At 36.8% G+C, this 27,958-nt stretch overlaps 1 protein-coding gene across 3 annotated transcripts in view; it reads left to right on the top strand.

The window, feature by feature from the left end:
- Positions 1-26,950, top strand: part of PLAA (phospholipase A2 activating protein) — a 37,713-nt gene extending 10,763 nt beyond the window's left edge. For 2 of the 3 annotated variants that reach the window (XM_012127620.4, XM_042243500.2), the window contains 12 exons: positions 4,179-4,279; positions 4,367-4,487; positions 6,420-6,587; positions 7,060-7,195; positions 9,301-9,470; positions 13,144-13,301; positions 13,991-14,210; positions 16,021-16,092; positions 19,236-19,304; positions 22,043-22,147; positions 24,443-24,607; positions 26,213-26,950. In XM_012127620.4, coding sequence (XP_011983010.2) covers positions 4,179-4,279; positions 4,367-4,487; positions 6,420-6,587; positions 7,060-7,195; positions 9,301-9,470; positions 13,144-13,301; positions 13,991-14,210; positions 16,021-16,092; positions 19,236-19,304; positions 22,043-22,147; positions 24,443-24,607; positions 26,213-26,778 — 2,051 coding nt within the window. In that variant the 3' untranslated portion in view covers positions 26,779-26,950. The remainder of the gene's footprint in view (positions 1-4,178; positions 4,280-4,366; positions 4,488-6,419; positions 6,588-7,059; positions 7,196-9,300; positions 9,471-13,143; positions 13,302-13,990; positions 14,211-16,020; positions 16,093-19,235; positions 19,305-22,042; positions 22,148-24,442; positions 24,608-26,212) is intronic. The other variant, XM_004004416.5, reaches the window with a different exon arrangement.
- Positions 26,951-27,958: the final 1,008 nt, after the last annotated feature.

Raw genomic sequence — 27,958 nt, 5'->3', positions numbered from 1 at the left:
GCATTTTTTAAAATATGGAAGGCTCATTGGCATTTTATCCCCCTGAGAGCTATATTCTTGCCCATATAATATAGGGTTATTGACTATTTAAAAGTCCTTTATAAATTAGTTATTAACCCTTTGATACAAATTGCAAATATTTTTTCATATCATTATCTTTCTTTGCTTTATATATGTTCTTGTTTTCCTGTTTTTTAATGCAAAGGTTTATTTTATGTAATCATATGAGTCTTGATTTTATAAAGGTGTTTCTCATAGAAATATGTACAGTAAAAATATTGCTTCATATTTTAAGGGTATTTTTTCTGCTTGGTTTATTTCTACTTTATCATAGGTTATCTTTTATTATTTTGTTAAGTTGCTTGATGATTTGGGGCCAGTGTCATTTCTTTCTTTTTAACTTCCTCTTTTTTAATTTGAAAAATACCACATCAATGAGTTGAAGATGAAGAAATTAATGATTGACATCCTTATGTCATGTTGTTTTTTTGTCAGCTTTCTAGCCCAAATTTTATGTTCTAAATGGTAGAGTGGTACTGTTTTTTAGTCAACATACGTGTAACACTTTCCAGTTACATTCAGTTCAGTTCAGTTCAGTTCAGTCACCTAGTCGTGTCCGACTCTTTGTGACCCCATGAATCGCAGCACGCCAGGCCTCCCTGTCCATCACCAACTCCTGAAGTCCACCCAATCGAGTCGGTGATGCCATGCAGCCATCTCATCCTCTGTTGTCCCCTTCTCCTCCTGCCCCAATCCCTCCCAGCATCAGGGTCTTTTCCAATAAGTCAGTTCTTTGCATGAGGTGGCCAAAGTACTGGAGTTGCAGCTTTAGCATCATTCCTTCCAAAGAACACCTAGGACTGATCTCCTTTAGAATGGACTGATTAGATCTCCTTGCAATCCAAGGGACTCTCAAGAGTCCTCTAACACCACAATTCAAAAGCATCAATTCTTCGGCGCTCAGCCTTCTTCACAGTCCAACTCTCACGTCCATACATGACCACTGGAAAACTATAGCCTTGACTAGATGGACCTTTGTTGGCAAAGTAATATCTCTGCTTTTTAATATGCTTTGTAGGTTGGTCATCACTTTCCTTCCAAGGACATGAGTTAACTGGAAAAGCTGAGCCTTTAGGTTCTTTTCCCTGAGCTGTTTTCTCAGTTGAAAGCGTTTATTTTCATGGCAACAACCTTAATTTTCTTTGTTTTGAACATACTTTAAATCCATTTGGAAGTTTTGGCACTGTGCAGGACAGATGGCCATGTTTCTGAGTTGTACCTGTTATGTAGCTGGATGTCAGTGGTCCTTTGGTACAGAAAGGACTTCTAGGGTTATTTTTCACCTGGGCTTGAGAAGCAATTGGCTCTTCCAGCTCTGCAAATCCCCAGGTTTGGACTCTTCATTCCTGCTTGGGAGCCAACCAGTTCTTGATCTCATTCCTTTCTTTTACTACCTAGCCAGATGTGTCCAACAGTAAATGACACCTAACGCAGGAGTCCCATTTTCCAGCCTTTCTTTAGATAACAAGTTTATTGTGTCCTGAGTTAATGTCAGTGGCACCTTTACCAAATGTTCCTTACTACGTCATAAGGACCATTGGTCTTCTCTTCTGTGTTAGCAATCTCCTCATCACCTGTCTGTTATACTAGTCCCATATATTTCAGGTACTTACTTTAGTGGTGCCTCACTTTTGCTGCTAATTCTGACTCAGTGAAGTAGGCTAGGTGACGTTGTGGTAACAGACAGCTCCAGTGTCACAGTGGCTTAATGCAGTCAGCTTGCTTTGCTTCTTGTAGCTCCAGTGCAGCAGGTATCCAGATGACAGGCTCCAGTGCGGCACGTGCTTTCACAGGTGCTGGAGCAGTGGGGAGGAGCATGGCCTAATTGAGCTCCTGTTCTTAAAGCTTCCACCTGGAAGTAACATGATTTCTGCTCAATTTCTCAGTGCCAGAACAAGTCATGTAACATGCCTAAAGCCAAAGGAACTGAAGTTCAGTCTTATAATTTGCTTAGAAGGTAAAGCGCAGAAAATATTTTATGAATATCACTAATGGCTACCATGCACATTAAAATCTTTACATGTTCCATGTGCTTCCTGGAAACCTCCCTCTTGGTTCCTTTTAGCCACCTGTTGCATTCATACTCCCTGGGTTAATGTCATCTCCAGATTTCCGTATTTCCTAGATCCCTTGTTTTCATCATTCTTAGCTTACTCTTTAGTATAATACAGCTGTTGCAGCTTCCTAAGAAAGCTGTAACATGGGGGTTAAATATATTTTGTATTTGCATATCGGAAAATAGCTTTATTCTAGACTTATATTTGACTGTTAATTTGGCTAGATGTAGAATCCTGTGTTAAATCCATTTAACTTCAGAATTTTGAAGGCATTGCTCTATTGTCTTTTAGTGTATGGTGTTATTTAGAAGTTTGATGCCATTTCTCCTGTCTTTTCTATGGGACACTTCTGGTCCCTTCCCAAACTTTTGGGATCGTCTCTATTTCTAATGTTACGAAATATCACAGTGCATCTCTGTCTCTGTTTCTTAAAGTGCCTTTCACTGGACACTTTTGTAGGTTCATTCAGTCTGGATATCTTGACCTTCATTTTGAGGGAATCTTTCTTATACTGTTTCTTTGTTTTCTGCCCCAATTTCTCCTCCTTCCCCAGTTACTTCTTTTCGGAATCTCTGTTACTTAGATGTTTGACATTCTAAAATTATTTTTTGACTTTCTTAACTATCCTTTCCTGTTTTCTATATCTTTGCCTTTTGGGTCCAATTCTCAGACTCCACCCCCCCCCCCCCCCGGATTTTTAGTTTGGTTCTTCTATTTTTAGCATTTATTTTTCTTGGTCTCTCATTAGTTCTTTTTTTATATAATACCTGTTTGCAAATAGTACCAGATTGAAGATTTTTCTTCCACTTTCAGAAATTGGATTTGTTTCTTATGGATCGCTCAAGCCCTTTACCCCTTATTTTTCTGTTTCTTTGTTTTGGTTTTTCTTTTTCATGTGGCTGGAGCTTGGTGATTGGTGGTCTTTGTTAGAGAGGTTGAGCTGATGGCCTAACATTTTAGATGGAAATCCTCTCAAATGTCTGCTGCATCTGGAGTTCTTTAACATTATTCAGTCCTCTAAGAATGCTCCTGCCTCTTGCCTAGGTGAATGGAGATCGCTATATGCCTGACTCCTGGTTTTGTGGGAGCAGGTATAGATACCACATTTTAGGATGGAGACTTTCTGCTCATTCCCCTGTGTTTTTTGGGGCTCCTTATTCCAGCCATTTATTACTCCTGGTGACCTGAGTCTAGAAACTCAGCTGCATTTCCTCCAGAGGATAACCTCCAATCTCCTTCCTGCAGTGGGTGAGGATGTACTTTCCTGACACTGTAGGCTGAGAGGAGAGTTCTAGTGTTTCACTGCATTGTGTGCAGGCTTTGAATCACTGTTCTCATTTCTTAGATTCTCTGCTTAGCCCCATCCTCTGTGGAACCTAGTGGATACTAAGTCTCATAGTTTTGTGGGGCCAGTTACTCTGCTTCTAATCTCTTTCTGTGTAACCTCTTCCTTTTTGCTAAGTCAGTTATATTATTTTGTCTTCTTTGTTCTTGTAAATTAAGACCATTTATAGCATTACTGTGGACAATCTGCCATTTAAAATCAGAACTCTTGACTTTTTTGTTTCCATGTTTTTAGATAATTTTTCATATTTATAATTTTTAGCTTATACAGTTTTACATCAAGATAAAGCATTTAATTAGCCATCTCATTACTGTTGAATACTTGGCTTGACTCTTTTTTTTGTCGTGTTGACTAGCATGACCCTAAATAACTGTATAGTGTTCCAAAATCTTTTGCATTATTTTTCTGTATAGTTTCTTAGAACTGGAAGGGATTGTGCAACCCACTTAATCCTGCTCCCTCCTTTTACAGATGAGGAATCTGATGTTAAATAATATCCCTGTGGTCAGATAGCTCCTAAATGGCATGGTTAGGACTTGGATCCAGGGAGCCCGGCCCCAGAGTCTGTGCTTTTCTGTAGTTCCATTGAGTTAAGCCTTAATTAGCTAAATACCCTCACTTCATAAAGTGTATTTAAAGTTGTAGTGTTTTAGTAACTGGCAAGATTGAGCATTTTTCTCTGTGAAAAAATGTTAATTAACCTTTTTCTCCTTTAGTTTGTAGTCTTTCTTCTGGCAAGTTTGGGACATTACTTAGTGGCTCGTGGGACACAACAGCTAAAGTCTGGCTGAATGACAAATGCATGATGACCTTACAGGTACAGTAGTTCTGTGCGAGTATTTGATAAGATAATTAAATATGATGATTCTGTGGCAACTTACCTTAATACCCATTTTCCTCACAGGGTCATACAGCTGCAGTTTGGGCAGTAAAGATATTACCTGAACAGGGCTTAATGTTAACTGGATCAGCAGACAAGACTATTAAACTGTGGAAAGCTGGAAGATGCGAGAGGACTTTTTCTGGTAAGATCACAGTAGACAGCTTTTGTAATCTGATTGCTTCATATTTGCACAGATGATTTTTTTTTAAATTTAGACGTTTTAAAGTGATACTTTGAAAAACATCAGTGTATTTCAGCCATTTAGTTTGGGTGAGTATAAATTTTCTGACAGTTAATATGTCATATCTTTTTAAAAGCTGTGCTGAGATCTGTCATAAGACAACCAGATATGGGCTAATACATAGCTACTTCATAAGCTATAATATGGCTCTGTGCTTCTATGTATGTTATTTACATAATTTTTGGTACTGAGTTATATTTTGGTTGTCATTTGAACGATTTAGCCTGAAACTTCCAAGCATAAGTCTTACTAAGTGTGGGTCAATTGAGTTACCTTCATATGTGAGGACAACCTCACTCATGCTTTTATTAATATTGAAATACAGTGTTTAATAATAATAATTTTCAGGCTTTGTTTATGTTGTACTTTCAGGTGGGTAGTCTTATAAAACCTCAGCTATTAAATAACTCCTAAAATGAGGAATTGGCTGTCTAATATTAGTACTGATGATTTATTTGTGTGGCACTTAAATTTTTGATGTGATTTTTGTTTGTTTTTCCTTGCTTCTATTTATTCCTTAAAGTTGATCAACATCCTGAATAATACTGCAAGATGTCCCTTGTGCAGATAAAACTATCTGTAGGTGGAAAATGGACAATGAGTTATAACAGAACATCCCTCTGTTTCTGCTTCCATACACACACTATATGTGTCAAGTTTTATTAATCTGTTATAGGTCATCTAAATCAGCAAATACTGAGCATGGGAAAGGTTTAGATGCCTGATCTCCTTTATAGATTACAAACTTCTGAAAATGTTTTGTCCTTTTAAAAAACATTGTAACGACATCTACAGTGCCTCAATTAATATTGAAAAAATTGAATCTTTTTACGTTTTTAAAAACATTTAATGTCCTTTGAAAGAAAGAAATACACGTATATATAGTTATACAATAACACAAGTTTTAATTCAATAAATTCTTGCCCTTTAAAAAAAATCAACTCCTTAATTTTTATTTTATCATTTTAATGCCTTCATTTATATAAATTAAGAAATATTTCCCTTGGTAAAGCAGCAGTGTTTGGCTTTATATGTTTTGGTTGAATCAAAAGAGTAAGAGAAGTTGTTATTTGAATTGAAAGTGGTAGGAAATAAGAGGCAGGAAACTTGAATTCTTACTTTAGCTCTGCCACTTTGTGCGGTTTTAGATAAATTAATCTCTCTCAACCTATTTCACATTTGAATAAAGTTTATCCTATGATAGATTTTATTTCAAACTCTTAAATAATTGAAATCTTTTTTGTAATCCTGGTTTTTCTTTTCTTGGTACTTTATAAATACTAATCTTAGTATTATGTAGTGAGAAATTGTGGGGCTGTTTACTTTGTTATTCATCTGTTATATTTGAGTGTTGTGTATGTTATGAATAATAACTTGTTACTGGGAAAGAAAAGTTGAATTCTCAAATAAAAATCATGGGGGAACTTCCCTGTCAGTCCAGCGGTTAAGACTTCATGCTTACACCGCAGGTGATCAAGTCTGATCCCTGGTTGGGAACTAAGGCCCTGCATGCCGCACAGCCAACAAATAAATAAAGGACTTTCTTTAAAAAAAAAAAAAATTCTGTGGATCAAAATCCCATTCTGGAGGGTTTTAAGAAATAATGAGAGAAGATATGATAAGACTGGTGATTAAAAAATACTGCCAAAACTACACTACCAGTTTTGGCTACCAGGCTTTTCTAAGGGGAAAAAAATGTATTTCTCTAACTTGAAAGTCAGTTTTTAATATTCACTGGTATGTTTAATAGTGTTAGTAAATTAAAAGACATAGAGCCATCAACCAAATGATCCATTTTTATTGATTTATATTTATATATATATTTTAATACAGGGCATGAAGACTGTGTAAGAGGCTTGGCAATTTTGAGTGAAACAGAATTTCTCTCCTGTGCAAATGATGCTAGTATTAGAAGGTGGCAAATCACTGGCGAATGTCTTGAAGTATTTTATGGTCATACAAATTATATTTATAGCATATCTGTCTTTCCAAATTGTAAAGGTAAGATTGTCTTATACTACATATTTAAAATTCTGTGTTGAGTGTGGTTCTGTCCTGTCTTCAGGTTGGGGAGGTGGTGCAGAGTGCTAATTGTTTAAATCAGTTTTCAGTTTACTAACTGTAACTTGAATAATTTAGTAACTTTATTTTGTAAATATATTTTTCCTAAGGAGAAAACTGTATGATCATCTTTATATTCATTCAGACTTGATGGTTGTGTTGTGTTTCTTGGGCATCTGAAGAAAGATTTCATATAATTTACTGGTGTAAAGTATAGTAAGATGCAAATATACAAAAATGTAATTTTTTGAAGTTGTATATGGTACAAGTGACATATACATAAAATTTAGAACTATAATTTATAAGTACTTCGGGGTTTAAAAATCAGTATGCCTATTTAGAAAGATAGTATATATAAATGTACTGAATTTTATTTATTCAGGCTAATTTTTCCCGTATTCATTAATTTTAGATTTTGTGACAACAGCAGAAGACAGATCTCTGAGAATCTGGAAACATGGGGAATGTGCTCAAACAATCCGACTTCCAGCTCAGTCTATATGGTGCTGCTGTGTGCTGGACAATGGTGACATTGTGGTTGGTGCGAGGTATTCACGTTCTAGTCAATCAATCAATAATATGTGTCTAGACCTTAGGTAAGGTGCACAGAGATAAGCCATAGAATTTCAGGTGAACTGGGGAGATCACAGGCACATTTGTGTTACTAAACAAAACAGTAGTAGGTATAACAGCTTTTGTATTAGTGATACATGATATATTACATTAATATTGTATTACAGGTTGTACAGTTGAAACTTGAAATGAGAGAAATTACAAATTGGTGTGGGCAAACCATTTGGAGAAGAAATTTGAATTGGGTTTTGAAAGATAATGAATAAAAACAGCAAAGAAAGTTTCTATCAAAAATAGAAGTACAAGTAAAGTGTGGCATGGGACCTGGAGTGATGTGTGTGGGAGATGAAGGAAAATGGTGGAGGACCAGTTCTAGGGAGCAGTGGATGATAGTGGTAAGATGGTAGGGTGGGGCTTAATCATGAAGAACCTGGAATGCCCAGCATTTGTTAGATTCAGTGCTTGGGGTTAAAGGGTTATAGCTCTTGAGTAAGAAGTGGTGAACAAAACTTAGGAATTATTAAATATGTAGGTTAGATTTAACTAGTAGTGACAATGGACAGGAAACCAAATTAAAAAGCAACGGTAGGAGTGGGATGTAAAGTTATGAAATATTGTTACCCCCACAGTATTAATAGATAAAAGACAAAAAAGTGGGAAAATGATCAGAAAGGGGATGAAAGAAAAGGATAAAGTTTCAAAGTTTGAATGAGTAGAAGTCCACGTTAATAAAAATGGAGAAGTGCCAGAACGTCTAGTGAGAAAGGTGATAACCTCCTGGGATCTGTGCTGTGTAGTCACACTCAGGCAGTTGGACTGGATCCCAGTGTAACAGCTGGGACCGCAGATCAAGATTGGCATCAGACTTCCAGAGACCAGGGATAGGGCATCTGAGAGAAGAAACAGAAGGGAAGGAGCAGTACTAAAGGCTGAATTTGTGATACACTGTGGATAGAGAAAGAAAAGCCAGTAGCCGAAAACAGAAAAAACAATCCAGATGTTGAAATTCAGACTTGGAGAAAAGAGATTTTGGAGGCCAAGTGTGATCAGTGTCCGTGAGTACATGAGGGGTTAAGGAATGAAAAGTTAGAAAAGCTTTTGGATTTGCTTTGAAAGATGTTAGTAGTGACTTCTTTGACGTCACATTTTGATAGAAAAAGGTAGTAAGAGGAGACAGACTTTTTTGAAGAAATGGATAAAGGAAAGGATCACAGGCTACGCTGGCATTGAAGGCAAGAAGAAAAAGAGAGTGACAGCCATAAGAGGATGGGGTCTACTAAAGCACATGTGTTTCACTCCTTGGCTGGGTCAGGGTCGATATGTTGGTTTAGTTATTTTCACCCTAAACTTATTTAAAATTGAAGAAAAATAAATAAAGTGATAACATTTGCTGTTAGTAGAAGGTTAAGTAAGAAAGTTCACTATAGAGCTGAGTGAGATTAATACAGTTGAAAGTGGGTAACTTGCCTCCCTCACCACAAAATTTTGAAAAGAGAAATTATGGAAACTAAGTCATTTTCCCAAGAACAGAAATTGGGCCTGCCATCTAGTTCAGAGGTAAAGCTGTTTTTGTTTTTGTTTTTTTTTCTTTTTTGGGGGTAACATTGCTAATTAATGGAAAAGCAAGGATAGGCCCCATGTGTTTCTAATGAATGGATGTCGAGCATCTAGTATTTTCTAAGCCTTATGTTGGGCATTTGAGCCCTTTGTAAGTGAAACAGTTCACCACTCTTCTGTATACCGTAATACCTGTGTAATACTGACTTTGAAAGTGTATGCTATATCTGTAGATTTTTGTGATGGTAAATATTTAATTTGGAATTGAAAATTGTCTTAAATATATATCTCTTTGTTCCTTGTGAGTAACTTTTTTCTTAAAAAGTCTTTTTCCATCCTTTCTGTTGCTTTAGAAAGTAGAGAGTAGTGTGCTGAAATCAGCATAGTTCTATATTCAGCAATAAATATGTAGTAACATTTTTCATATTCATATATTCAGATTATTTTTGTTTTGGATCTTTTAAGTGTGATAATGTTAATACATTGTGGTAATGACTTAAAATCAGTTTCTGTTTCATTACAGTGATGGTATTATTAGAGTGTTTACAGAATCAGAGGATCGGACAGCAAGTGCTGAGGAAATCAAGGCTTTTGAAAGAGAACTCTCTCAAGCAACCATTGATTCCAAAACTGGTGACTTAGGGGACATTAATGCTGAGCAACTTCCTGGGAGGGAACATCTGAATGAACCTGGTAAATATTTCAGTGTATCTAAAGGAGAAGGCAATGGCACCCCACTCCAGTACTCTTGCCTAGAAAATCCCATGGACGGAGGAGCCTGATGAGCTGCAGTCCATGGGGTCGCGAAAAGTCGGACACGACTGAGCGACTTCACTTTCACTTTTCACTTTCATGCATTGGAGAAGGAAATGACAACCCACTCCAGTGTTCTTGCCTGGAGAATCCCAGGGACAGCGGAGCTTGGTGGGCTGCCGTCTATGGGGTCGCACAGAGTCAGACATGACTGAAGCGACTTAGCAGCAGCAGTAGTAAAAAACGTTACCATGTTTGACTTTTGGAATAATGAGTGACAGGAAAAATAGATTGTTTTAAGTCATTCAGTATTATTTTCATTGCCAGGCACCAATTTCTGAGAATTTTTATTATGCATAATCACAATGAGAAACCATATTCTTTTTGCCTCTACCTCATCGTTTTAAAGACTTTGAGCTAAGTTCCCCATAAACAGGAATCTTTTCTTTTTTTCAATACTTAGTTCATATATATGGTAGGTGTTCAGAAGTCACTCATTTAATAACTTTTGGTTGACTTGATTCTCTGAGAGGCTCTATAGACTAAAAATGAGTTTAAATAATGCAGTATCTGCTTAATGAGTTGGGCATCATTTGAGCTTAAAATTAGGACAGTGGTTGTCTCAAATGAAACTTTGTGTTGGATGGATCCATGATCCCTTGATCCATGGATCCCTGGGGGTTCTGAGATCCTTTCAGGATATCCATATGGTCATAACTAGTTTTGTAATACAAAAATGTTATTTGACTTTTAACACTGTGTTAACATCTGCATTTATGGGGTAGAACTGCAGGCTCCTTAGTACACAGATCAAGGCAGTGGCACCAAACTGTTCAGGTAGTCATGGTGTTCTTCACTGGCATGCAGTTGTTGTTTTTAAGAAAAATGCATCTGCTCTTAAGAATGTTCCTGAAAAAGCATTAAAAATTACATTTTGGCCCTTTAGTACACGTCTTTAACGTCCTGGATGACAAGATGTAAAGTACACCTACAGTATTACCAGAGCACCACATGCCTCTGGGATAAGTACTTCTGCAGTCATTGGAGTCGCAGGCTGAACTTTCCCTTTTTTCATGGAATGCCACTTTCATTTCAAAGAACAGCTGTAGTTATTCAGACTTAGGTATTTGGCAGGCCTTTTTTGGAAAATGAATGGAATGAGCATGTCACTTTAAGGAAAACAATTGATAGTATTTGTTGCCAAAGATAAAATTCAAACTTCCAACTGAAAATTGGAATTTTGAAAGACTTGTAGCATCAGTAGTAATATTAACAAATGCGACTTTTCAATATTGAATAATAAAATGTGTAGTCATGTGGAAGATCTGCATAGATCAGTGATCTAATCAGTGTTTTCCAGATGGCCAGTTTGTGGTCTAGCAGAATCATAAGTGAGTAAAAGAACTGTTCAGAGTTTGCTGGACCAATGGGTTTTAGTATAATAAAGCATGACAAGTTCACTGATATGATTTTAGATTCCAAGGTTGTAACCTTTTAGGATCTGCCCGTGTAGAATATCCACATTATTCTAAAACGGCTATTAGACGAGTCCTCTCTTTTCAACTGCATTATCCTTGTGAGGTGGGATTTTCTTGATATACTTCAACCAAACAACAAATTACAAAGGTTAAATGCAGGGGCAGGTATGATAACTTATTCAATATGTAACGGATCTATTGGGCTTCCCTGGTGGCTCAGTGGTATAGAATCTGCCTGCCAATGCAGGAGACGCAGGTTCAATCTCTAGGTCCAGAAGATCCCCTAGGGAAGGAAATGGCAATCTACTCCAGTACGTTTGCCTGGGAAATCCTATGGACAGAGGAGCCTGGTGGGCTATTGTCCATGGGGTCGCAAAAGACTCAGACACGGCTTAATGACTAAACAACAATAACAAAGAGATCACTTACTGTTTTCCATGAAGTAAATATATTTTTTATTCTTCTCATTTTTAATTTCAAATTCAGTAAATCAACTGATACAACCCACATAAAAAAATCTCTTTGGGTTTCTGAAACCAGAGTTTGAATATGTTCATATCGTTTCATGTTTTTAATATTCTTATAGTTCTTTGCAAAAATGTACTCTTTTTGTCCATACATATATACACATTCAGTAAATATTTACTAGGTACTTACTGTGTGCCTGGCATTGTTCTAAACTCTGCAGAATACAGATTCTTTTCTCACAAATTTATACTCTACAAGAGGAGGCAGATAATTAAAAAGTAAGTAGATATACAAGTATGTCAGATAATGATAACTTCTATGGGAAAAGTAAAGCAGGAGTTGAGTTTTAATAAATAACAAAACAGGAGTTATAAATTCAGTGGTCAGGAAATGTACTTAGGATAGCACTAGTTGCTATAACAGATAAATCCTAAAATCTCAGTGGCTTAACACAAGAGAAGGTTTATTTGTTGTACATTTAGAGTTCAGTTGATGACAGGTTGTCCTGGAGTGTATACTCCTCTGAGTTATTCAGGTGCCCAAGCTGAAATCACCATCTTCAGCAGTTGCTTGCAGGGTCTCCTTGGTTACAGACATTCAGTCACTAGATAGTATAAGAGGGGAGGGTAGAAAATGATGGACTAGGTTTGGAACCAGCATATATCATACCCTGAAGCTGAAGCTGAAACTCCAATACTTTGGCCACCTGATGCGAAGAACTGACCCATTGGGAAAGACCCTGATGCTAGGAAAGATTGAAGGCGGGAAGAGAAGGGGAGGACAGAGGATGAGATGGCTGGATGGCATCACCAACTCGATGGACATGAGTTTGAGTAGGCTTGAAGAGTTGGTGATGGAAAAGGGAAGCCTGGCTTGCTGTAGTCCATGGGGTCGCAAAGAGTCCAACACAACTAAGCGACTGAACTGAACTGATACCACACCCACCTGGATTCCACTGACCATTACTCAGTATGTAATCTTGGGACTCCATTGGAATAGGAGCAGGAATTTCTAGAGGACAGCTAGGTGCCTCTGCCACTGAAGGCCTTGTGAGAATGTGACTTTCAGGTAAAGTTCCTAAGGAGGCTCGGAAGCAAATCTTGCCAACATCTGTGTGGAGAATATATTAAGCACAATAAACAGCCAGTGTAATAAGACTCTAGAGGGCTCCAGGGCCTATAGTAGGAGGCCATTGAATCAGTCCAACTAAGAAATACTGGTGGCTTGTAGCAATAGGTAGCATTGGAGATGGTGAGAAGAGTTAGTTGTTCTAGCTATATTTTAATGATAGAGCTGATGGAATTTGCTGTAGGATTAGAGTTGAGATAAAGGAATCACTCTTCTACTCTTTTTGGCCTGATCAGCTAGAAGAATGGAGAATCATTTATTGAAATGAAGTATAGTCAGAAGACATTTATTAATAAAACTCATTTTATTTTTGATTAGCCAGCCACTTTTTTAGTAGACTCACATCTTTTTAACCATCCTTTATTTAACAGAGTTTCCTTTGAAGCATTATTTTCTTTTTGACCATTTTCTGCTAGAATTATGCTTTAAAATATTTTGTTTAATATTTTAGATATAAACTGTAACATTAAAAATTTTCGGTCTGAATGTTTGTAAATTTTACTCTGCCATTCTCTGACTTACACAATTTTTATTTTAAGGTACTAGAGAAGGACAGACTCGTCTAATCAGAGATGGAGAGAAAGTCGAAGCCTACCAGTGGAGTGTTAATGAAAGGAGGTGGATAAAAATTGGTGATGTTGTTGGCTCCTCTGGTGCTAGTCAGCAAACGTCTGGAAAAGTTTTATATGAAGGGAAAGTATGTCAAGTTCTGCTTTCTAATTACCATTGTCTTAAAGCATTTGACAAATTAATGGTTTTGTTTCCCTTTCCCCATGCTAATAAAATTGTCTTCTGACAATTTTGACATTTAAAAATACATTTCAATGGGGAGATTCTCTCTCAGTCTTTCAGCAGTTTTTTTTGTTTGTTTTTTTAAGTATCTTTGCATGCAGAGAGAACTCCTTTTGTGATAGATGCCTTTGCCATGATTTGCCTTTTGGTAGTTAGATGCATAAGCTATTCCCGACCATTGGGTTTGGCACTTCTGTGCCACCTTTCATCTCATGCTCCATGCCTAGCTATATTTAACTTGACAGGCCATGAGGGACCCTGTAGGGCTGTGCTTATAATGCTGGCATGTGTTTTATGAACATGTTTTCAACAGCTAATACTTTTGGCCTTGAGATCAGCTAATTGCCAACCAGTCTTTGGTTTTACAGTTCATGTGTTGTCATAATCCATGTCCTAAGTCTACTCCAGAGAACTACCATTCTTACAGCACATGCAAATGGTTGCTATTAATCATTATCTGTCCAGTAGAAGCTTTAGCATTGTGCTTTGGAGAAAGTTTAACACTATCATTATTAAAATAACTGTGTTATATATGTCTTTAATATATATGAACAGACAGTAATCATTTATCTCCTTATTATATTCCCGTTTAAGGAATTTGATTATGTTTTCTCAATTGATGTCAATGAAGGTGGACCATCATATAAATTGCCATATAATATCACTGATGATCCCTGGTTAGCTGCATACAACTTCTTACAGAAGAATGATTTGAATCCTATGTTTTTGGATCAGGTGGCTAAGTTTATTATTGATAACACAAAAGGTCAAATGTTGGGACTCGGGAACACCAGTTTTTCAGATCCTTTTACAGGTAAGTTAGGGTTTGTATTAAGTCTTATATATTAATACTCCCATCAGTGTTGATTATCTTTTGTGTATGTGTGTGTGTATTTAAACACCTATTATGATTAACTATTTAAATAAAAAAATAAAAAATAAGATCTACAGCAGGTTTATATTTTTGAGCTTCAAATTATATAGTAATTTTGTATTTATAGAAATAATTATTAATTGTTCTCTTTCAACAATACAGCCACACTGTAAACTAAATAAAATTAGGAAACTAATTGAGCCATTTGAAATGAAAAGAAACTTGTAAGTTCCTTGTTACTGCTTCATGTTATTTTGGTGAAATTTATTGAATAGAAATTCTGTTTTTACATGGGGCTAAACTGGTTAGTTGTGCATCAAGTCTAGAACTGAACTGTGGGTAATTTTAGTTTATGTGTTATTTGTATTTATCATGTTCATTTTAAGTCACTTGTTTATTACATAGTATACAGTGCATTTAAAGGGTTATAAATGGGATTAGGTTTTCACGCCAGGAGTATTATAACTCCAGTAGTATTAGTCTTGAGTCCTCGAGCAGAGTTTAATTCTAGAAGTGTTAGCCTGAGTTCTAGGCCCCAGAAACCGAGGCTGTGGTATGAGAGGGAATACAATTCTCCCTCCTGTCTTATAGGGCCAGCCCTAAATAATTTTGAAATTGACGCTTTATTATTAAATGGGTTCCTGTCATTTCTGACCCCATCTTTCATGTGCTGATGCTCTTCCTTTTTGCAAGGGTTGCACGTTCTGTTCTTGTCTCAGATCTTTTTTTTTCCTTCTTCCCTCACAGACGCTTCATGCTCCTAAATCATCTTCTCTCCTTCTAGTTCAAAATTCTATTGTTTATTCACATCATAGAGCTAATCTCAGCTGCATGTTGATTTAAACAGAGGTATCGGACTGAATCACTACAGAACTATAAATAATGGAACCCTCCCAGATGGACTTGACAGAAAAAGGGAAAACAAAGCTTATATCTGTACATTTCTGGTTGGAATATCAGCCTACAGTACAAAAGAGTACTGTATTGTATAAGCTGTCTTGTGGGATAGATAGAGGACAGATGTTAAAGCAGCTGTCTATATCTGGAAATCTAACAGTCTCCCCTTTTTTGCTCTTCTGAAACTCTTACCAGCATCTTCAGATATATCTTTGGTAGATGCCTCCAATTATTTCCTTAGAGATACTAACAAAACCTACTCACACACACCACACATTTGTAAAGAAATAAATGGGAAATCTGTTTCCTTTGTAGCACTCATCCCCTTTGTAATTTTCTTCTCCAGTAGGTTGTAAGCTTCAGTGGATACAAGCAATCTTGTTCCCTGCTGGATCTCCACACTGAATGTACTATTTGACGCATGAATTAATGAACCTGGAGGGTCTCTAAAAGATTAACATTTGCTGCCTGTGGTTTTGATAGCAACAACAGCAGGAATTCTAGTGAATTTGTATAGGAATAGAAACCGATTGTATGGTATATTATTTAGGTCAGAGACCAACTGCAATTTATCTTTTTATATTTGAATTCCTAGTCATTTTACTATTTAAGTGCAGAAACTAAGATATAATAAAAATTATTAAAGTTAACAAAAACAAAACTTAGAGAATTGCTGAAATTTCAGTTTTTTACTAACCAATTGTAAGACTTCTGAAGATAACTCCTCTTATTCTGTCTTTTGTTGCCTTGCTCTTTTTTCTCCACACTTAGAGTCTTCTGATGTAAGCAGTGTGCTATTTATGAAAGTCAGAATTTTGACGTGCTTCAGATTTTCCTTTGTTTACATGCACAGGTGGAGGTCGGTACGTTCCAGGCTCTTCATCAGGATCTTCTAACACCCTTCCTGCAGCGGATCCTTTTACAGGTGGGAAGCGGTTTTGAGCAATATGTCTTTCTTCCTAAAATGTGTAATATTTTGCATTCTGTAGCTTAACATTTTGAAGATATTATCCAATAACTGGTAATTCCCTTATCGATATTTCCAATTTTTATGAATCTCCTTTTTAACTTCCTTTTTTTCTTTTTCCTTGAGTACTTTTCTAGCTTTCCCTCCTGACTTTTAAAAACATATTATTAAAACTCATCGTTTACTCCAGTGGTCCTTCCTAAAAGGAGAGCAGTGTCATTAAAAGCCTAGATTTTAGAGTCAGACAGACCTTGGTTCAAAATCTGGCTCTACCACTTATGAGAAGTTGGCAAGTTACTTAACCTATCTGAGCCTATTTTTTTTATCTGTGAAATTAGATAATAGGGGAATCCACCACCCAAGACACAGCATGAGTGCTGTCACTGGCGAGATGCTACTGATCATGAGCAGAGAAGGAGCCATGTGAGTCCTGGATGTTGGATGGAGCAGTGCAGTCAAGAAGTTTGGCCAGGCACATTTTGCCTTTAGCATGGAAGGAGACAGTCCACCCTGCTACCCAGGATTAGTCTTCCTAATCTAAGTTATTAATGGCCTTCATGAAGCCCTGGAAGTGTTGGTGTAGCTCTTCAAAGTGACTTTATTTACCAAAGGTATGCATGCCTCAGCATCAACACTACTGGAAAAAAATTGGACTTTAATGCAACTGAAGAAATCTCTGTTTTCAGAATAGCATTTGATGTATTTTATGATGCTATTGTTGGATCTTCAGCCAGAGTTCCTGGACAATGTACCAAATTTGGGAAGAGATTCATAGCATTTATGGTATCTATTGGTCCTGCAGACTTAGTACTGTGAGCTCTAAAAGTGATACAGTATGGTCCTATCTAAACCATAGAAGGGACCAACATGCAACCTTGGGTCATATCCTGAAGCTGTGAACTGCTCTCAGTAGGCTTCCCCTCTCCAGAGAATGCATTGGTGGCCCAGATGCAAATAGCTCTACCCTGTACAGTGTACCAGTGTACTGCAGAAACCAACTATCAAGCTAAATGTTGTGATAGCATGATGGCTATTAAGGAAGTCTTTGGTGACCCTGAAAAGGTAGTAAAGATCTGAAGAGTAGATCAGATGATTACTTTCTCTGTCGGCATACTCGGGCACAGTGATGCCCTGAAACTTAGAACAACAGAGTTCCTGAATCTCATTAGCACCTCTTTTTGGAACAGAAAGAATATTATACCAAGCTTCAAACAGTACCAACAAAGTCAAGAGACCAACTGGGGCCATCGTAACCGGAGCATGTCTCACTGTTGCACAATATCAATAACTCAGAAGATTCACTGATTATGGAGATATGCAAGATAGCATACTAAAAGTCCAGGAAAATTCTGAAGTAATAGGTTAACTGAACCACAGTTATCAAAAGATAGATAACAACATTTCCATATTGAGATGTTATAAAAAATCCTGTAGTTCATACAAAGTGTTTAGCAAAATGCCTGGAATATATTAATATTTAAGCCCTCAATATATGTTAGCTCTTATTATTGTTGATGTTGTCCCTCCAGTTTTACCAATAGCCCTGGGGCCAGGAGATTTCTGCATCTTACTTACAACTTAAGGTCAATCTTAATTCTTTTTTTTCCCCCTTATTTATAGGATGCTTGTTTAAGTTAGTTATTGCAAGGTTCCACCCACAAAAATTCTGATACACTACATGAGTGAGGAGGTTAAAAATACTTACAGTCTGACCCCTTAGCCAGGAATTCTGATTAAGGGGTCTTTTGTTTTCGACTGTGCTGGGTCTTCATTACGGTCCATCAGCTTTTTCTAATGGCAGGGCTCTGGGGGCTCCTCTCCAGCTGCTGTGCGTAGGCCTCTCCTCGCAGTGGCTTCTGTGGCAGATCACGCTGGGCTCTGGGGTGTGCGGCCCAGTGAGTGTGGCACATGGGCTTGTGGGCTTGTGGTTGCAGCAGCTCCCAGGCTCTCGAAGACAGACCCCATAGTTGTGGCACATGGGCTTAGTTGCTCCAAGGCATCTTCCTGGACCAGGGATCAAATCGATACCCCTCCATTGCAGGACCACCAGGGAAGACCCTGATTAAGTGGTCTTGGATGTGGTTTGCTCTTTAGGTAGTTTTAAAAGCTCCCTCCCTATTGGTTTCTAAAATGAAGCTAATTTGGAGTACTGCTAAGCATTTATGGGCAGGCCCTGGGAATCTGCATACTGATCCAGTGACTCTCATTCAAATTGGTCTGAAAACCACATTTGGCACACTGTAGGACTACATTCTGCCTTGTAATGGCTTGGGCAAATTATTCAGCCTTCCTTTTCTAAATTTTTATGAATAACAGTGATACCTAATTAATATTTAAATGAATTCCTGCATATGAGATACTTAGCTTGCTAGCCAGCATATCGTGAAAACTCAGCAAATCCACTTACTCTGTGTTCTTCATTATTTTAATGAATCCCATTCACCTTTGTAGTTTTGTTTGCTTTTTCTGTGTCTGTTGCACTGGTTATACCAACTCCTGAATGTTAAAATCAGAGGGGCTAGAATAATAAATAGCTCATCTTTCTTCTTCCCACAAAAGCTAATCCAGGACTCTGAACATCTCCAAATTCCACTGATTCTCTATTCTTGTTTTTCCTGTTTCTTTCCATTGTCAGTAAAAGCAGCTACAAGTATTCTCCTCTGTGAGACTGGGCTGTTATCATAGTATCTCTGACTCTTACCTAGTTTCTTTTCCATTTGTCTTATATGCCAGCTAATCCTGTGTCTATATTTCAATAGAATAGTGTCCACATTTCATAATGGAAACTTGTCACTTTCTCTCCAGTCTAATAGCCTTTCTGACTCATTAAACTTCTATAATTATAGTACATAAGGCATGTAATTACTTGAGGACAACTTCCCTGGCTAATTTTATTGGAATCTAGCTACATGCCTGACACTATTCTAAGCATTTTGCTGTATTAAATTTACTACCCATTTATTAAGCCCGTTTATTAAGATGTCATTCTGAAAGTGTAACTAATAATGAGAATAAGTCATTCTGTGTAAAGAAGGAGCAGTTTGAACTTTAGTGTAATTTGCAATTACCCTGTGCTTACTATGAGTATTATTGCACTTTAGGTGGTGGTCGGTATGTACCAGGCTCTGCAAGTATGGGAACTACCATGGCTGGAGTTGATCCATTTACAGGTACACACTTTTCACTTCCTTTTCTTGTTTTTAGATTTTTAAAATTCATTAGAACTTTTATGTAATAAAAGTTCAAGAAAATTGGCATCTTTTTCTTGCTGGAAAACATTTTATACAGTGAATCAAGACCAAACTTTTGACCTGACTGACTTTTTGAGTGTTCTTAGAATTGTGTCATTACTGCATGCTGGAATCATCTGGGTAGCTTAGAAAAAGTCCTTCAGCCTCATCCTCAGTGATGCTCACTTGATCTAACATTGCCCTGGGTTGAGGTCTTAGCAAGGGTAGTTTTATAATTTTCTCATATGCAACCAGGATGGAAAAGTGCTGTTCTGTGTTAAGGCTAGTTTCCTCACTATCCTTATCAAAGTCTTAGTTTGTTCCCATCTCTTCCCCTTCATTCTTACATAATGTGTTTAGAATGTTATTTACTGTATTACACATTGAGAGGACTCAGAAAAGAATTTGCATTTACCATTTAGGCCTGGAATATTTGGCTTTCCCCGGAGCAATTTTTTTTTTTATTCTTAGTATCTAGCATAGACCCCAACACATCTTACTTGTTCATCATTGTTGAATATATGCAGGCATGCTTTTTCCCTCTGTATTGGCTGCCAGTAAAATCCAGAACTGAGTTTGTGGTTCACCTCTTGAAAGTTTGAGAGATCTCTTGGCATATATGTTTCCCTATTTATTATTTTTTAAAATTTATTTTATTGAAGTATAGTTGATATACAGTGTTGTATAACTTCTGCTTGTTCATATTCTTTTCCATTATGGTTTATCACCCTAGTGGAATTATTGAATATAATTCTTTTGTATTGAATATGGTTCCCTGTGCTCTTCATTCAGTAGGACCTTGTTATTTATCCATTCTGTATCATTCTCTACCTGTTTATTATTTTATATGAGAAATATAGAGAATATATGTGATATGTTATTAAGCATAATAAAAAAGTTCATAAACCCACCACTCTACTCGAGAACTAAGTTGGAATATGATTTTGTAAGCTGTTTTTTCATTGCAAAAGTAACATTGGCTGGCAGTATTGAAGTTTGACTTGGTGATTAATTAAGATTAAGGACTCTGGAGTAAGAATGCTTTGACTGAAGTCTCAGTTCCACTACTTTTTATGCGTTTTATCTTGAGCACATCATTTTGTTTCTGTGCCTGTCTTTTTCTCATTTGTAAAATTATATCTACTTTCTAGACTGAAGAGTTTAAAATTATAAAATATATATATAAATAATTTTCTATGGAATAAATGCTTAGTAATGTTAGTTGTACCTGTTACACTATAAAAGAGTCTTAAAGTTTACAATATTTCCTCCCATTTTTCAGAAAATAAAGTCTTTTAACAGTTTTTATATGCTGAACCTTTATCTAAGCCACTGTCATCTCTTACCTAGACTACTGAAACCCTGGCCTCTGAATTGGTCTCACGGTGGTCCTCTGTTTATGCCCCTCCCATGATTCAAGCGCTGTAGTAGCTCCCCACTGACTGTTTTCTCTTGCCTTGAGTCGTATTCCTTTGCCTCTTTTCTGCCATGCTGACCTGCTTCACTGTCTTGAGCATGGCATGCTGTTTCTACCTCAAGAGTTTGGTACATGTTGTTCTCCTTTGGAATATTTGCACCTTTTGCATTGCTATTTAGACCACTAATTGTTGTTTGGCATTTCCCCTCCTTTTTCTTTTTTATTTAATTTTGCTATATAGTATTTCCTAAATAGTATTTCCTGAATGACCTTAGTGAAACTTCCTGGGCACACATATATGCCTCTTGCTAGATTCTCTGCTCTGTCATAAGTTCTCAATGCATGCTGTACTTTTCCTCCAGAGACTTTTCATTGTACTTAATTGTTTGGATGATATTTGATTTCCAATTTCCTTACCACATCTAGACTCTTAACAATCAGGAGTACAGGCAGTGTCTTTGATCATGTCAGTAAATATTTTATCTTTGGAAGCAATTAGAATTAATTTTGTGCACTTAACTCATCCTTCATTTATCTACCTTCCCCCTTTCTACTTAATTCTAATATACTCAAAAGATCAAAATGTTTTATTCACATTTTTGCATAATACCTTAATTTTACATCAGAACAAAAACATTGTATAAATTATGATTTGAAATGAAAGTAAGACATAAATTAGATTTAAATTGTATTTTAGTTGAATTAGCTTCATTTAACTTTACTTACTGAGTTTTCATCTGATGGCTATGTTTTGTTCATCATCAGTTACAGAGTTAGTGTTACTATAATGGAGATTTAGGAAGTAAATACATATTCCCTTCAGGAACTTACAACTTGGGGGGGATTCATGAAAATGATTAGAGAAAATGACAGTCTACTACATCATTTGGAATGAGAAGAGAGAGATCAGTATGCCTAGAGAAGGAGGAACTGGACAGTTTCATAATTATTCTGTATACTTTGATCTTTAAAAAATTTTTAATTTAGATTGAATCTTAAAAATACGAGAGAAATAGAAAATATGAAATGGAAAGGCTTTGTTTTGCATTTAAGCTCCCTTTCCCAAAACTAAAGTTTATCATATGAACAAATATATGTAATGTATAAAATCTTATAGATTTGTTTTCTTTCTGTTTTTTTTTCTGAAGTTGTTATTTTATTGCATGCACTAAATAGTTATATATCTCTAATTTTGATGACAAAAGTCAGAAAAATCTTGCTTTTGGCCACTCTGAATGATTTTCACCTTCTATTCTGTAAGCAGGAAACAGTGCCTACCAATCAGCTGCATCTAAGACAGTGAATATTTATTTTCCTAAAAAAGAAGCTGTCACTTTTGACCAAGCAAACCCTACACAAATATTAGGTAAGTTTATTTTTTAAATTTATTTATTTTTTAGGTGGAAGATAACTGCTTTACAATGTTGTGTTGGTTTCTGCCATACATCCACATGAATCAGCCATAGGCATACATATGACCTCTCCCTCTTGAACCTCTTTCCCACCTCCCTCCCCACCTCACCCCTCTAGGTTGTCACAGAGCACCAGGTTTAAGCTCACTGCATCATACAGCAAATTCCCACCAGCCATCTATTTTCCGTATCATAATGCATATGATTCAGTGCTTCTCTCTCTGTTCATCCTACCCTCTTCTTCTCCCACTGTGTCTCCATTGCTGCCCCGCAAGTAGGTTCATTAGTACCATCTTTTTAGATTCCATATATATGTGTAAATATACCCTGATAGCTCAGTTGGCAAAGAATCTGCCTGCAATGCGGGAGACCCCGGTTCAATTCCTGGGTTGGAAAGATCCTTTGGGGAAGGGATAGGCTACCCACTCCAGTAATCTTGGGCTTCCCTGGTGGTTCAGCTGGTAAAGAATTCTCCCACAATGCGGGAGACCTGGATTCGATCCCTGGGTTGGGAAAATCCCCTGGAGAAGGGAAAGGCTACCCATTCCAGTATTCTGACCTGAAGAATTCCATGGACTGTATAGTTCATGGGGTTGCAAAAGAGTCGGACACGACTGAGTGACTTCACTTTCATACAACATTTAGGAAAGTGTATTTTAATTAAATACTTTTCTCACATATCCACAGATTCTGAGATGCTCTCTCAAGGCTGTTTCTCTCCTAAGCATATGCTGGGAACCAGGTGCTTACATGATAGAGATTTGTATTTTGGTATTATACAACTGAGTCAACTGAAAATATACAACCTGATAATGGACATTAATACTTTATAAGAAACCTTACACAAATCTAAGTAAATACTTTTTGATGACTTTACTGAGAAAAAATATTAAAGGGGAGAAATATCAGTCCTATCCCCTAAATTCTGTTTTCAGAAAAAAAATAATGAAAATGAATCAGCAAAGCATTTAAAAAGCAAAGATCTTGTCTGTAAATCTGAAACTGCTCAGTTGGCTTTGATTAGTTTTTCTGTTAATTTATTTTCCTCCAAACAAAATTACTAGGTTTTTCTTTTTCTTTGCTTTTGACTAAGAGTATCACTAACTCTGTTTGCCGCAAAGATTATGGTGAACGTCTGTTGAGATAACATACATATCTGAATATATGACAGTGGTGTTACTGTTTGGGGGGGGGGTTTGTTTTGCTTTGTTTTATTTTTTGTCATTATTTTTCATAACATCTTTATAAAAATCATAGGTCTTAATTGCTTTTTTTTTAACAATAAGGAAGTATATACACACTTTTAGGCAACTTGTCATTTTTAAACTCTTGCAGAGATCTAAAAGATCTCTTACTTTTTGCATTCCCTAAATAAGACTTGTTTTAATACTCTGTTAAACAGCTTTTAATGCCAAAGAATAATGAAACAGATCCAAGTTTCCAGTTACAAATGGTAAAAATTTTGAAATTTTAACTTCTTTATTCTTTGAGATAAAGATTTTTGACGAAATAATGTTAGATGACAAAGTAACATTAATGATGACAAGGATGCTGATATTGAAGTTGCATGTGAAGAGTTTGAAAGACATTGTTTCATGAAATGTGAATATGGTGGGAAAGGCAATATTTCCATTAAACATGCTTAAATAATTTGATGTCAAATGTACAGATGGAACTAAGTCAGTGACTTAAATATAAATACACATTTAGCTTTTTGACAGGGCTTCCCAGGTGGTGCCAGTGGTAAAGAACTCACCTGCCGATGCAGGAGACACAGGTTCAGTTCCTGGGTTGGGAACATCTCCTGGAGGAGGGCATGGCAACCCACTCCAGTATTCTTGCCTGGAGAATCCCATGGACAGAGGAGTCTGGCAGGCTACTATCTATAGTGTCGCAAAGAGTCAGACACAACTGAAGCGACTGACATGCATGCACGCAGCTTTTTGACTATATCATTGGCAGTCACAGAAGTTGATGTGAGTTGGCTTAAAGTTATAAATTTTCTCAGTGAGAAAGTAGGGGATTGACTTATATGTGCTATCTAATACTGCTTTGAAAAGCATTTAAAATGATAACAAATACAGTATACTTAAAAACTTACTCAAAACAAAAAGCTTAGATAATTGCTGTGAAAAATCTTATCTCCTCATGGTGTGTAGTAGCATATTCTTATTGAAAACGTTGGCATTTATGTATTATGTGTGGCTAATTACAGTTAGAGAATACTGATGGTTTGGATTTGGTTCTAGGTAAACTAAAGGAACTTAATGGAACTGCATCTGAAGAGAAGAAGTTAACTGAGGATGACTTGGTACTTCTTGAAAAGATACTGTCTCTAATATGTAATAATTCTTCAGAAAAACCCACAGCCCAGCAACTTCAGATTTTATGGAAAGCTGTTAACTGGCCTGAAGGTACAAAAATTACTTTTAAAAATGTAACCAGGAAGCAGAGAGTGTATCTTTTTATTCCTATCCATACTACTGGTGTTTTTAGATTAAATAAAAGTTAAGGTGGTAGTTGAAATTTGCATTGAGAAACACTTCACAGGATTCACTGTACCACTCTAGTCCATAATCTTCTCTGGTCATATACCATATGAGAATCTGAAGGTAGTGTAATGATCCCCATACATGGACCATTTTGTACACTCTTCCAGAGCATTTGTGAATCCCCTGCAGGTCATCCATGAAACTCTTTGTGACCTATTTAACCATAGGCTAGAAACATTTGCTCCAAGTATGTTTTCTCTGATTTGATTTACTTAATTCTTTTTTATTCCAAAAGCACCCTCTTTCCTGTTGTTTTTTCATATGATTGATTTATTGGAGGAAGAAAGTCATTTTTCTTGCAGAATGGCCCATGTTTTGAATTGGACTGATCACTCAGTGTGTCCGTCTGCCTCTTGTTTTTCATGTTAGACACAGTTAGATTCTGGTTCAGTAGTTTTTTTCAGGTGAATGTCCTTTATAAATGACGTTGCATACTACCTTTATATCACAGGGCCCATAATTTCTGCTGTCCTCACTTTCAGTGATAGTAAGATTATTTGGAGCATCGGTTGCTCAGTTGTGTCTGATTCTGCAACCCCATCGACTGCAGCATGCTAGGTTTCCCTCTCCTTCACCATCTCCCAGAGTTCGCTCAAACTCATGTCCTTTGAGTCAGTGGTGCCGTTCGGCCATCTCATCCTCTGTCGTCCCTTTCTCCTCCTGCCTTCAATATTTCCCAGCATCAGGGTCTTCTCCAATGAGTCAGCTCTTCACATCAGGTGGCCAAAGTTTTGGAGCTTCAACTTCAGCATCAACACCTTCCAATGGTGGCTCAGCTGTTAAAAGAATCTGCCTGCAATGTGGGAGACCTGGGTTCGATCCATGAGTTGGGAAGATCCCCTGGAGAAGGGAATGAAGAGAATACTCCAGTATTCTGGCCTGGAGAATTCCATGGACTGTATAATCCATGAGGTCGCAAAGAGTCAGACACAACTGAGTGACTTTCACTTTCCTTTAGAATTGACTGATTTGATCTCCTTACGGTCCAAAGGACTCTCAAAAATCTTCTCCAACACCATAGTTTTAAAGCATCAATTCTTCAACACTCAGTATGCTCTCAACAGTATGAAAAGAGCATTCATTCACTTGGTGTCTATCCAGTTCCGTAACTGTGTATCTCTCCACCAACATATATAAGCATCCTATTAGCATTTGTCAACTAGAATTCTTTTATAAAGAACTTTACCTCCTCAACTCTTTGGTCTTGTTTTAGGAATTTTTTTTAAAGTGAGTTCCCAATCCTATTTTTTTCCACAAGGATTTATTGAATAGTCACTGTATGCCAAGCTATCTTAATAATCCAGGAGAGTTACCAGATCTTAAAACACTTGTGATCTTACAGCAATAATTACATCCTCTTATAAAAAATCAGTTAACACAAAATTTAGAAATATATGCAATTTGTAAAGCAGGCATATGATTTTTAACATGTTTAATTTTTTAACAATAAGTTTTTCTTTTTCACAGATATTGTTTTTCCTGCCCTTGACATTCTTCGGTTGTCAATTAAACATCCCAGTGTGAATGAGAACTTCTGCAATGAAAAAGAAGGGGCTCGATTCAGCAGCCATCTCGTCAGTCTTCTGAACCCCAGAGGAAAGCCAGCAAACCAGCTGCTTGCTCTGAGGACTTTTTGCAATTGTTTTGTTGGCCAGGCAGGACAAAAGCTCATGATGTCCCAGAGGGAATCACTATTGTCCCATGCAATAGAACTGAAATCAGGGAGCAATAAGAACATTCACATTGCTCTGGCTACATTGACCCTGAACTATTCTGTGTGTTTTCATAAAGACCATAACATTGAAGGGAAAGCTCAGTGCTTGTCAGTAATTAGCACAGTCTTAGAAGTGGTACAAGACCTTGAAGCCACTTTTAGACTTCTTGTGGCTCTTGGGACACTTATCAGTGATGATTCCAACGCTGTACAATTAGCCAAGTCTTTAGGTGTTGATTCTCAAATAAAAAAGTATGCCTCAGTATCAGAGCCAGCTAAAGTAAGTGAATGCTGTAGACTTATCCTAAATTTACTGTAACAGTGGGTTAGGGGACTGAGATTTTAAATTGACGAGTGTTTTTTCTTTCACATTTCACATGGCTGATTACAGATGATGAAACAAATGCTGTGGATTAAGTAAAATTTCAGATCCTGTAAAGTGGGTTAGTGGGGAGAGGGGAAACAAAGGAGAAATAAAATTTTTGCACTGATGAACTGTGAAATTTTCCTGTGTAATGCGGGCAGGTTTTTAAGAGCTTTAGAGATAAATTAAGAATGGGCTGTGACCATCACCAACACAACTACAGTGGCAGAATTCCCTTACATTAGCCACCTAGAAGAAAAGGGCTTTTATTTATGTAATCTGCTTTTGCTATTACACTTGTATACCCCAGATTGTTATTTGTTGGTGGTTGTCTTTTATTTAATTTCCACTCACTCATTTTCATGGCTTGATTCAACAGCACTGAATGATTTCAAAGTCTTGTTTTAGAACAAATGCTTTAGAATTAAAATTAAATTTGTTACAAATTATTCCATATATTGAGAAGATGTAAAATAATTTCTTCATTTAAGTCCTTTGTAAATAGAAAGTTTGTTTAATGGCTTATTTTTAGATGAAGTGAGAGCAAGTTACTAATTTGTTAGGTATTTGAAAGCAAATTTGTTAGGTATCAGTTCAGTCAGATGAAGCCCCAAATTGACTACAAGTTCATGATCCAGTTTCTTTTCCCCTTCACTATTTGGGATAACTTCAGTATTCCAGTTTCAAAAGTAATCTGATTGTTTATTTTTGGTTATTTCTGTATATCAGAGGGAGTTTGGAATGTGTTAAATATCATCAGGCAGTTGTGCAAGCAAGAGTACATCAAACTGTTATTTGCAAGTCCAGAGACTTTCATGGGAAATTAGTATTTTTGAGCCTTTAAACATGGTCCCAGTACTGTGTTGAACACTTCGATATTTAATCCCCAAATCTCCTTAAGTGTAGGATGATGTTACCTTTGTTTTCAGAAGTAAAGATGGTGGGATGAATCATAATGGAAAAAAGGAAAAGTACATACCATTCTATACTTCCTAGAGAATGAGTAGGGGAGGGGAGCATATCACAAGTTTGTCTATGAACATCCTTGCAACTAACACCAAGGAGGAACCAATCCATTAATTACTAATTTATTGTTTAAGAGGACCTCAATTTCTTGAGACAAGTTTGACTATTC

Source organism: Ovis aries, chromosome 2, assembly GCF_016772045.2.
Source record: "Ovis aries strain OAR_USU_Benz2616 breed Rambouillet chromosome 2, ARS-UI_Ramb_v3.0, whole genome shotgun sequence".
NCBI lineage: Eukaryota > Metazoa > Chordata > Mammalia > Artiodactyla > Bovidae > Ovis > Ovis aries.
Note: the sequence above shows the minus strand (reverse complement) of the source record. Positions and strands in the feature narration are given on the sequence as shown.